This window comes from Tursiops truncatus, chromosome X (genome assembly GCF_011762595.2).
Source record: "Tursiops truncatus isolate mTurTru1 chromosome X, mTurTru1.mat.Y, whole genome shotgun sequence".
NCBI lineage: Eukaryota > Metazoa > Chordata > Mammalia > Artiodactyla > Delphinidae > Tursiops > Tursiops truncatus.
Genome location: NC_047055.1, coordinates 37,592,946 through 37,605,273, shown reverse-complemented (window position 1 = coordinate 37,605,273; position 12,328 = coordinate 37,592,946). Strand labels below are relative to the sequence as shown.

The window sequence follows — 12,328 nt, the reverse complement described above, 5'->3', positions numbered from 1 at the left end:
TTTGGGTATATACCTAGGAGTAAAATTGCTGGGTCACATGGTAATCCTGTGTTTAACTTATTGAGGAGCTGCTGAACTTTTCCATAGTGACTGCACCATTTTATATTCCCACTGGCAATGTATGAGTGTTCTGATTTTTCCACATTCTTGCCATTTTTCATATTTTAAATTACAGCCATTCCAGTGGATGTGAAATAGATTCTTATTCAGTTATAAAAGGGAATGAAGAACTGATACATGCTACAACATGGATGAATCTTGAAAACATTATGGTAAGAAAAGAAGCCAGACACAAAAGGACATGTATTGTATGATTCCATTTATATGAAATGTCCAGAATAGGCAAATCCTTAGAGACATAAAGTAGAATTGTGGTTGCCAGGGGCTGGGGTGGGGGGAGAATGTGGAGTGTCTGCTTAATGAGTACAGCATTTCGTTTTGGGGTGATGAAAATGTTCTGGAATTGGATAGTGGTGATGGTTGCAAAACTTTGTGAGTATACTACAAAGCAATGAGTTGTACACTGTAAAAGGGTGAATTTTATGATATGTGAATCATATCTCAATAAAAAAATCCAGAGTCTCATTTTAGGCCTGGAGGTGAGATTTGTAGCATTTCTTTCTCCTGTTTTTGGCAGCATGCATACCATGTCGAGTCACCATGAAAAGTTGTACAGTTTGTTGACTGAAAAGGCACACAGACAAGGGTGTGAAGGGGGAGTGAAATTAGCCCATACCCTGCTCTCTAACCTGTGTTCCCTAGCTTGGTGCTCCCCTAGCCCAGAGGAAGAAGCACCATTTTACCATTTTGTAATTCAGCTGCTTGGAGGAGACTCAATTACTTACTTTGATTTCTCTTCTTGAAGAGGGCACCTTTTGGTACTTTGCTTAATGATTCCATATATTCTAGTGGAACTCCTAGTACAATGGATACTACTTTCCCATCGTGGAATTTGGGCCATCTCACAGCCTTTTACTCTAACTGGGTCTAATAACCAGTTATAAAATACCCCCATAGTTCCCTAAAGGTCTGTTGACTGTAACTAACTCTCTGGTATAATTTCTTTTTCTTTTCAATTTCTTTTTTTTTCTAGTTTTTTCGAGATATAATTGACATACAGCACTGTGTAAGTTTAAGATGTACAGCATAGTGATATGACTTACATACATCATGAAATCATTATGTCGTCTCATATAGGTACAACATTAAAGAAATAGAAAAAATATTTTTTCCTGGTGATGAGAACTCTTAGGATTTACTCTCTTAACAGCTTTTATACAGCAGTGTTAATTATCTTCATCATGCTGTATATTAAATCCATAGTACTTAATTTATCTTATAACTGGAAGTTTGTACCTTTTGACTACCTTCACCTAATTCCCCCCCCCCCCCCACCTCTGGTGGTCACAAATCTGATTTCTTTTTCTAGGAGTTTGTTTCTTTGTTTGTTTTGGAAGTATAATTAACCTACAACACTATGTTAGTTTCTGGTACACAACATAGTGATTCAATATTTCTATACATTTCAAAATGTCATCGTAAGTCTAGTTGTCATCTGTTACCATACAAAGATATTACATAATTATTGAGTATATTCCCCACACTGTGACTCATTTACTTTGTAACTGAAAGTTTGTACCTCTTGATCTCCCTCACTTATTTCTCTCCTCCCCCAGTCTCCTCCAATCTTGCTACCACCTGTTTCTTCTCTATATCTATGACTCTGTTTCTGTTTAATTATGCTTGTTAATTCATTTTGTTTTTTAGATTACACATATAAGTGAGATTATGTGGTATTTGTCTTTATCTGTCTGACTTATTTTGCTTAGTATAATACACTCTAGGTCCATCCATGTTGTTGCAAATGGCAAGATTTCATGGCTGAGTAATGTTCCGTTTTATATATATATATATATATATATATATATATATATATATATATATATATATCAATGGAAACTTAGGTTCCTTCCATATCTTGGCTATTAGAAATAATGCTGCAATGCAATATCAAAAAAACAACCCAGTCAAAAAATGGGTGGACGATCTACATAGACATTATTTATATTGCACTTGGTCCTCTGCTAAGAGTTTTATGTGTGTCATCTTATTTAATCCTCACAACAAAATAATGAAATAGTTATTATTATCACCATATTTTACAGATGGGTTACTGTAGTCTCAGGAGTTTAAGTAACTTTACTCGAAGTCATCTGGCTAGAAAGCAGTGGAAATGGAATTTAAGTAAGGTCTATCTGAGTTCAGACATTTTTACTCTCTATCAAATGATACAGCAATGCCAACATTAGCTATAGTTTAGGATTATTGAGCCCTTACTATGTACCATGTAGTGTACTGAATACTTCATATGCATACTTCATTTAATCCTCATAATAACCTTTTAAGAAAGGTTGTGATCAACTGTTGTTATAAACTGTTGTTATCCCTATTTAATAGTTGAGGAATCTGAGGTTTAGAGATGTTAATTCCGTGGTTGTCACATAGTTAGTAAGTGGTAGAGTCAGGGCCTGAACACATCTGTTTGATTCCAAAGCCTGTGTGTTTCACCAATACACTCTATCAAAAAAACTAATTCTTAGAACAGTGGCTCTTTTCCCTGGCTGTGTATTTGAATCACCTTGGGAACTTAAGAAAAAGTCGATGCCAAACCTCATCATCAAAGATTCTGATTTAATTAATCAGGAATGCAGACTAGGCACTGTATTATTTTTAAGATTTTATTCATTTATTCAGTTTATTCAATGAACATTTAATGAATGTCTTCTCTATGTCAAACACTTTCTAGGCATTTACTCTCTAGCAAGATGTATTAGTTAGCTATTGCCACAACAATACATAACAACAAGCACGAAATCTCAGTGGCATGAAAAGTTAAGAATTTATTAAGCACTTATTCTCACCGATCTGGAGGCCAGCTGGGACTCAGCTGATTAGGCAGGGTTCTGTTGGGCAACTCTGATTCGGGCTGGGGTGACTCTGTTTTTCTTGCTGAAGGACTGTGAGTAAACTGGGGTGGCTCTACTGCATGTATTTCTCATCCTTGGATGAGTGGACTACCTGGGGCTTGTTTCTCTCATGGCTCATCTCATGCCAGTGGCAGAATCACAAGAGGGAGCATGTACAACTGTGCAAGCACATATCAGGGCCCTACTTGAGTCACATCTGTGTACACTCCATTACCCAGAGCAAGTTTCAAAGCTGAGCTCAAAGATAAGAGGTGGGAAAAAAAAAGATAAGAGGTGGGAAAATAAGTTCTACTTCTTTGGTGTGGACCTGCCAAGTTCATGGCAAGGGCTGAGAATTGGGGCCAATAATTCAATTTAAGGGGAAATACTGAAAGTGAATAATAAACCTAACTCATAAGAAAATAATCAAGTGTGTTAGAAATTGATAAGTAATATTGCAACAAAGAAAACAAATTCTGGAAGGTGGTGTGAAGGTAATTCTAATGTGCAACTGGGACTTAGGACCACTGATCTTACAATGTTCAACCTGGAAAGAAACCTGGGCTAACATTCTCTCCACCATTTTGAAAATAATAAAACAGATTCAGAAAGTAGAAGAATCTTACTCAAGGTCCATAGGTAGATAGTTATAGAAATGGAACTAGGGCTTGGATCTCCTGACTCTCTAAACTGTTTCTCTTATACCACAGTATTCTAATCTGTGGTCTTAGAATTCTCCCTTTACCAGTGGTACCAAATTGACTGTGTTGTAGAAGGACACAGTCATTCTTTCTTATCTTGGCCACAAACATTAGAGGTATACTGCCTAAATCCTATCCTTCCCTTAATAACGCATTTTAGAGCTCAATTTGACATTTCCCGTATTTGTACTCTTCAAAAGTCTGTGGATATTCTATACTCTTTAGTTTTTTTTTCTCTTCAAGCTGAAGACTGTTGATTTTGGTCTATCTTCCTGTGATCTCCTAGTCCCACGCTAGCTCTCTACTTGGTTACTAGGCCTTCTCTCTTCCCCAGCTCTGTGATGCTTTGAGTAGTCTTTCTTGAGTTAATTTTTTACTCTGGGCTTCCACCAGGCATTAAAGTCATCATTTCTGTTTTGGGTTACAGTCTTCTTGATTTGCCAGGATGAACAGTCAAAAGAAACGAAAAGATATGGAACCTGCTTGCACCTGGAGCTTATTGTCTGAACAGAAAGGTGAGTAACTGAATGAGGTAAAAAAGGGTGTAATCTAGGTAATCTTGTTCATTCTCTTTCCCCTACTTCTCCTCATGGACTGTGGGATTTTTCTGAATCTTTAAAATTGTGTTGTATGTGTATAGGTATATGTATACTAAGGTATTACATGGATACAGAATTTACCCATTAATAATCTCTCCACAATTTTTGTGAAGAGGCATCTGGTGTTTATAATGTTTTCCATAGTCCCCAAAGCATCTATAATCCTAAAAGACTCTTAAGTCTCTTCCTTTACTGTAACCACAGATTTTCACAGGAAACAGCACAAAAGAGTAAAGAGTGAAGATTTCTGGAGTCCTTCCCCATGTGGCTGATTCCTGAACTCCAAGGAATGTTTAGTTATGGGGAATAGAAACTGGTTATCTTCAACAGACCACTCACTTGCTGCCCATTTCTGTGGCATTCTAATATCTGTCTCTCCATACTCTGCTTCCTCCCATCCACCTAGTCACAGCTCCCAACTATGTCTCACTCTTGCCTATAAAGGTGTGCAAGTACTAAAAACCTATAGGAATGTGAAGGGATGTGTGTGTGTGTGTGTGTGTGTGTGTGTGCATTTGAATGTAGGTCATTGTATATTTCTGTCGAACTAACATCAGCAATGTCTTATTCTTTCTCATTAACAAATTAGGCTCAACAGAAGCTCCAACAGAAGCAATAAGCTAACGTTCAAAGGAAAAAAAAATACCAGAAACAGTCACTTAAAATAATGAATTCCCCTTTAAATTCATGCCTAAAATTTTCCTTATTTATCATATAAATATAAATGTTTACACCCTAAATATATTTGTGCGGGAATTTCTTAGGTTTACTTTATGTTGGACATTAGCTATGAAATACCTTTTTGGTAAGTTAGAATAGATGTGAGGTGGCTTGCTTGCTTTGTTTTATTTCTGTTTGGGGAACAGCATGAATGGCTGTAATAGTGTGACTAAATTTCTGTGTATTTCATGTTTTGGTACAAAGGTGTATTTGCGATACTCTTAACCCCAGCTCTTCCTCCCACAGCTGCTTCAAGTTCTCTGGCTTCATTTTCATGGAAGGAGCTTACAGGTAGATGTCTTTTCTGATTTACTCTTTTTCTGTTTTGGGAATAGTGTCTCCCATGAACCCCACTCATCCCCACTCCTCTCCCATTTTTCCCCCCATATTCACTGAGCAACAATCAATGGTTTTTTTGGTAATATTCATGAAGTCCCAAACTGTCATAACAAATAGGACTTTTATATCATTTAGAATAGATATTCAAATACTAGGAGGACCTCTGATGATGGTAGTCAAGCACCAGATATACAGGACTTTATGGAGACAATAGACCAGTCTGCTTCTGGAATGATCTAGGTTGAGGTCAACAAATTACAGCTAGTGAGCCAAATCCAGCCAGCTGCCTGTTTTTGTAAATAAACTTTTACTGGAACCACCCATGCCCATTCATTTACATATTGTCTAGGGCTGCTTTCACGCTAATATGGCAGAGTTGAGTAAAGGTATACCTTGTTTTATTGCGCTTCATTTTATTGTACTTCACAGATATTATGGTTCTTTACAAATTGAAGATTTGTGGCAACCCTGTGTTGCCAGATGATGATTAGCATTTTTTTGCACTAAAGAACTTTTTAATTAAGGTGTGTACATTGTTTTTTAGATAAAATGCTATTGCACACCTAATAGACTACAGTACAGTTAGTGTAAGTGTAACTTTTATATGCACTAGGAAACCAAAAAGTTTGTGTGACTTGCTTTATTGCAATATTCGCTTTATTGCAGTGGTCTGGAACTAAACCCACAATATCTCCAAGGCATGCCTGTAATTGCAGCAGAGACCTAAAAGCCTAATCTATTTATGGAACTTTACAGAAAAAGTTTGCAAACACTTATCTAGATCAGCATTCCCCAACCTGAATTCTACAGAATACTATTCTCCAGGAATTAATAATTTTGCTTTTAATAAAGGGTTCTGTAGTCATTTAAGTCCAGAAAATACTGGATTAAACAAAGTTAAACAGTCTGTTTTTTTTTTAACTGTTGATTTGCTCAGAGCCTTTCATATGCTAATATGTATTGAGAAACTCTAAAATGGGATAGAAGGTGCATTCCCCTTACCTTATTTGACCACTGGACACCTTTTTCACAGCTCTCCTATTAATATCTTGCAAAAATGTTACACAAGAAACTTATTTGGAAAATACTAGCTTAGATATTCACTTAACAGAAGTTTGAATTTGATAACTGACTCCTTGGATTATTTTTTCTAGTTGCAGAAAGTGAAAAACTATGTAATATAGTATTTAAGCATATAGGCCATGGCTTCAGACAAACCTGAGTCTTCATTGAAGTCTCTGCCATTTACTAGCTGTTGAACCTTGGACAAGTTACCCAATGCTATAAGCAGGACTGGCTACATATTTATGGGGTATGGTGCAAAATGAAAAGACAGGATTCCTTGTTCAAAAATTATTAAGAATTTCAAGATAGGAACAGCAGAGCATTACACCAAGTATGGATGCTCTGAGCACGAGGCCTAAGCACAGATTGCACACCCATGAACGTATAACCCTGGTTATAAGTTTTCAGTTTCCTCAACTATAAAATCTGGATAATACCTACTTCATGGGATTATTATGATGATTAAATTTTTTAAAATGTATGTAAAGGGCCTAGTACAGTATCTGACACAGAATAGGCATAATAAATGGCTTTTTTTCATTCAAAAGCAAGCATTTATAGCCATTTTCAATAAATATTGAGTGTCTACCATGTTCCAGGCACCAGCTAGGTACTTAGAGTACTACGATGAAAAAGACGGACAAGGTCCCTGTTTTCATGTAGATTAGTGAGAAAGACAGATAATGAAAAAAATAAACAAGACAATTGTAAATTGTGCTAAGTGCTGTAAAGGGAAAACAGGGTCCTGGGAGAGGGTATAGTAGAGAGGATCTGCTTTAAACTGGATGGTCAGGGAAGTCTTCTTCTAGGAAGTAATGTTTAAGGTCTGAAGGATGAGAAGGGGATCTCCATGGGAAGAGCAGGAAGAAGTGTGTTCCAGGCAGAGATAATAGCTGGTGGAAAGGCCTGGAAGTGGGAAAGAACATGGCATTTGTGAGGAACTAAAGGTAAGCCAGTGTGGCTTTAGTATAGGGACTGAGAAGGAGAGTGATATAGAAGGCTGGGGAGTGAAGGTAGATAGGGCCCAGATCGTAGCAGACCTTGTAGGATGAGGTAAGGATTTTGGATTTGATATCAAGTGCAATGAAAAGCTCTTGAAAAGTTTTGGGCCATGGCAGTGACGTGATGTAATTGATATTTTTAGAAGATCACGTTGGCTGCCTGTGTGGAGAGGAGCCATAGATGGCAAGAGTATAAATGAGTAGGAGGCTGTTGCAGCAGTCCAGGAAAGAGTTGATAGTGCCTTGTATTGGGTGGTATTTGAGGTTGTAGTGGCAAATAAATGGATTGGAGGCTTATTTTGGAGATATAAATGATAGGCCTTGCTAAATGGATGTGGAGGATTCAAGGGGAAAAAAAGAAATAATGAATCCCAACATTTTTCTGAGCCCTGAGGAGGGGTTTTTTGGGGGGGTTGGGCAGTGGAATAGAAATCAAGAGCTCAGATGCATGAAGTTTGAGGAGGCTTTGAAACATCTGAGTAGAGATGGTGGTGATGGTAGTATTAGTTATAGTTGTTGTTTGTATTGTTGTCTAGTATTCTGTGATTACTGACTCTTGGTGTCACCCCATTAGATTACAGGAAAGTATTTAGAAAACATCTGAAAGAAAAATACCTAAAAAAAGGAGTTGACAAGTGTTATCACCATGGCAAGCATATAGAGTCACGACTGCTTGTTGTAAAAGAACACTGTATATCAGAAAAGCCACCATGCGGAATTCCTCAACAAAATAATTTTATTGAGATGGAACATATATTTGATCCTGATGAAGAGGGCTCCAGCTTATCCCAAACTGTGGTGCTTCAGGGATGTGCTGGGATTGGGAAAACAGCTGTGGTGCATAAGTTCATGTTTGACTGGGCAGCAGGAATGGTTACTCCAGGCAGATTTGACTATCTCATCTATGTAAACTGCAGAGAAATAAGCCGTTTTGCTAACCTTAGCGCTGCTGACCTGATCACTAACACTTTTCAAGATATTGACGGACCAATCCTGGATGTTATTCTTGTATATCCAGAGAAGCTTCTGTTCATTCTTGATGGATTTCCTGAGCTTCAGTACCCTGTAGGTGACCAGGAAGAGGATCTTAGTGCCAATCCCCTGGAGAGGAAGCCAGTAGAGACCCTCTTATGTAGTTTTGTGAGGAAAAAACTGTTTCCTGAATCCTCCCTCCTGATAACTGCCCGGCCTACAACCATGAAGAAGCTTCACTCTCTGTTAAAACAAGCTACCCAGGCAGAGATCCTGTGGTTTACAGATGCTGAAAAGAGAGCATATTTCTTGAGTCAGTTTTCAGGTGCTAACGCTGCAATGAGAGTTTTTTATGGTCTGCGAGAAAATGAAGGCCTTGACATTATGTCTTCTCTTCCCATCATCTCCTGGATGATCTGCAGTGTCCTGCAGTCACAGGGAGATGGTGACAGGACTCTTATGAGATCACTTCAAACCATGACTGATGTGTATCTGTTCTACTTTTCCAAGTGCCTCAAAACCCTTACAGGCATCTCGGTGTGGAAGGGACAGAGTTGCCTGTGGGGCCTTTGCTCTTTGGCTGCAGAGGGACTGCAGAACCAGCAGGTCCTGTTTGAAATCAGTGACCTCAGAAGACATGGGATAGGAGTGTATGATACCAACTGCACTTTTCTCAATCACTTTTTGAAAAAAGTTGAAGGAGGTGTCAGTGTCTATACTTTCCTTCACTTCAGTTTCCAAGAGTTCCTGACTGCTGTGTTCTATGCCCTGAAGAATGACAGCAGCTGGATGTTTTTTGATCAAGTGGGGAAAACGTGGCAAGAAATATTCCAGCAATATGGGAAAGGATTTTCATCATTAACAATACAGTTCTTATTTGGCCTCTTACATAAAGGAAAGGGAAAGTCTGTGGAAACTACTTTTGGGAGAAAAGTCTCTCCAGGACTTCGAGAGGAGTTATTGAAGTGGACTGAGAAAGAAATAAAGGATAAATCTTCTAGGTTACAGATTGAGCCAGTGGACTTGTTTCACTGTTTGTATGAGATTCAGGAAGAAGAATATGCAAAAAGGATAATTGATGATTTAGGGTCAATTATACTGCTTCAACCTACCTATACAAAAATGGACATTCTGGCTATGTCATTCTGTGTAAAAAGCAGTCATAGTCACCTGTCAGTGTCTCTGAAGTGTCAGCATCTACTTGGATTTGAGGAGGAAGATCAAGCTTCAGCATTCATGCCACCAACCTTGACACTTAATCAGTGAGTATACTAATGTCTTTTCACCAGTGTTTTGGCCTACAGAAATGATAGGCCTTCTTGTTTATTTCAAGTATTCAGGCACATAATCATTTCTAGCACTTTCAATAAATAAATTGAATTATCTCTGCTTTCCATATTGTATGTCAATCAACACAATGAGGATTTATTGAGTATCTATTACATATTAAGCACTGGCCAAGGTAGACACTGAGGGAAAGCTAACATTTGTGAGAACTTAACTATGTGCTAGGCACTGTGTTAGCCACTGTAAGTGTGTGTATGTGAATGTGTGTGTCCATTAGTCTTCACTGTCTCTCTGTGAAGGTGCTTTATAATTATAAAAAGTTATGAGCATATAAATCATTAAGATTATCATTGAAGACTCTGCTATTTTGGTGCTGATGACTATTCTGGAAAAAGTTGTAAATTTAATGTTCAATTTGTCCTCACTCTTCTCTACATATACTTCATCACTGAGGCCTCAAAGAGCTCCAGGTTGGTAAGGGACATAGCTGCACTCCTGTGTATATTGCTATAAAGCCTGGGTTCTTTCTTCTAGACTCACACCTACATGGAGAGTTGAGAGCTGGAGTTCAAAGAGGTTTAGGTAAACCACTTACACAGTATGTACTCTGTATACTACAAAATACAGCTCTACTGACTTACTAAAGCAGCCAAGGAGACTTATACCTGCATTGTCTGGAAAATGCCACTGGTCATAAGTCTGTTCTCTGTACTCAGGTTAATATCGACAGTGCCTCTCATTTAGTTGTGGGGCCAGGTGAGGGGTAGGGGACCTTGAGAAGGAGACAGGAGTGGGCAGAAGGCTCAACTTGGGAAGTGAGTTAACCCAAGTCTTTTCTCTGGTAATTGTTAGTTCCTCAGTGGGCAGTAGCATAGAGGTGGAATTGAACATGGCATAGGTATGTTTGTGGAAAGTGAGGAGGGGAAGGGAGGTGCAGCAAGACTTTGGGACCAGAGAGGAAGGGGTATGAGAAGTTACATGGACTTGGAATTACGAAGCACTTTGGCTACATGTCTTCATGAATTCATGACAGCTTCAATCCAACTGTATATTATAAAGTAAAATAATGGACAGTATACATTTGAGAGATTTTAAGCACTGATGGAAACACAAAGGGGCTTCTAGCTCATTTTGGGTTTCCAGAAAATCAGCCTTAGATGGAGTCCCCATCCTTCAACCCCATTGCTTTCATCAGAAGGCTTAAATTCTTTTCAAAGTTTAACCCCCACAAAAACACCCACTTTTCCCAAGTGTGTTGACTAAGTGAGAGTTTACTGCAGTTGATCCTTGAACAACAAAGATTTGAACTGCGCAAGTCCACTTACATGGGGATTTTTTTCAATAAACGTGTACTACAGTACTATAGGATTGAGGTTGGTTGAATCCTCAGATGCAGAACCTCCGATATGGAGGGATAGGGAGGGCTCACTGTGAAGTTTTATGTGGATTTTCAGCTGTGGGGGTGTTGGTACCCCTAACCCCCATATTGTTCAAAGGTCAACCGTTTTGAACTTTCCTAGTTCTCAATTATTGTAGTTAATTCTTCTATTAGTACTGACAACCAAGAATCAGTTACAGTGTACAGATAGCTTGGGCAAGTCACTTGACCTCTCTAAGCATCTGCAAAATGGTGATTACAATACCTGTCATTGGATTAAGCACCAGATAAGATAAATTCTGTGTGTAAAGTGTTTACCTTGGTGCCTGGCATACAGTACCATGGCTTTGGCTTTGGAGTCAGACAGACCTGAGTACTGACCTTCATTCTGTTCCTCTGTGACCTTGGGCAAATTACCTTTTTGTGCCTTAATTTCCTTATCTGAAAAATGGGGTAATACCTCCTAAGGTTTTTGTAAATTAGCACTAAGATGGCAACAGAAGCCAAAATAAGCCTTTTACTTAAAATTTTGTTAATCATTTTATTTTTGCTTTCTCATCTCTTTTAGGCCCTTCCAGCTGCGTAATTTGCCAGTCTCTCCACTACACTTGCTCTGCCAAGCACTGCGTAACCCATACTGTAAAGTCAAAGACCTGAAGTAAGTTGAACTTTGCTTTAAACTCTTAGGTATTTGCAGGTAAAGACTAGGTTGCTAGAAATTACACTCCCAGCTGATGAAAAGATATGCTACAAGCCTAGAAGGGGTAGGGAGTCAGGCAGCGATCCCTGCCAACCCCTCCTGCCTCTTCTCCTTTTGTATGTGCTGTTTTTGCTGTAGCAAGTGGGTGTCAGACTGTAAAATCCAAGAGTTTGTGTCTGATGCCCGTCCTGGCCCTACCCCACTCCCCTGCCTTTTCCTTCCAGACTCCCATTGTCTTTCCCCTTGGTTTCCTTTTCTCTCCCTCCATTCCCCACCCCTATCCTCCTCTGCAATTATTCCCCCAAGCGCCAATGCTCTGAAGCCCCCACCCCCCACCTGGACCTTAGGTCCTCGCTCACTCTCAGGTGACTTGTCTGCTTGTCTGTCCACATCATACACACACAGACAGGAGCCTGCTTGGTTTCCCTCCCACCTCCTCACCACACACAGCGGTGTCTGCTTTCCTTCCCTTCTGCCCCAGAGGAAGAGGTAGCCTTTCCAAACTCACCCGAATTCCAGACTCACCAAATTCACTTACTTTTATTTTTTGTATTTTTGTGAGCATTTATTTTACTTTACACAACACCAAAGTATATAAAG

At 39.0% G+C, this 12,328-nt stretch overlaps 1 protein-coding gene across 13 annotated transcripts in view; it reads left to right on the top strand.

Annotated features, from left to right (window-relative positions):
• LOC109552476 (NACHT, LRR and PYD domains-containing protein 12) overlaps positions 1 to 12,328 on the top strand; it is a 48,056-nt gene that overhangs the window by 19,970 nt on the left and 15,758 nt on the right. For 8 of the 13 annotated variants that reach the window (XM_033849020.1, XM_033849019.2, XM_019949494.3 and 5 more), the window contains 4 exons: positions 4,095 to 4,182; positions 5,233 to 5,277; positions 7,966 to 9,625; positions 11,597 to 11,686. In XM_033849020.1, coding sequence (XP_033704911.1) covers positions 4,113 to 4,182; positions 5,233 to 5,277; positions 7,966 to 9,625; positions 11,597 to 11,686 — 1,865 coding nt within the window. In that variant the 5' untranslated portion in view covers positions 4,095 to 4,112. The remainder of the gene's footprint in view (positions 1 to 4,094; positions 4,183 to 5,232; positions 5,278 to 7,965; positions 9,626 to 11,596; positions 11,687 to 12,328) is intronic. The other 5 variants (XM_073799233.1, XM_019949501.3, XM_019949499.3 and 2 more) reach the window with 1 other exon arrangement.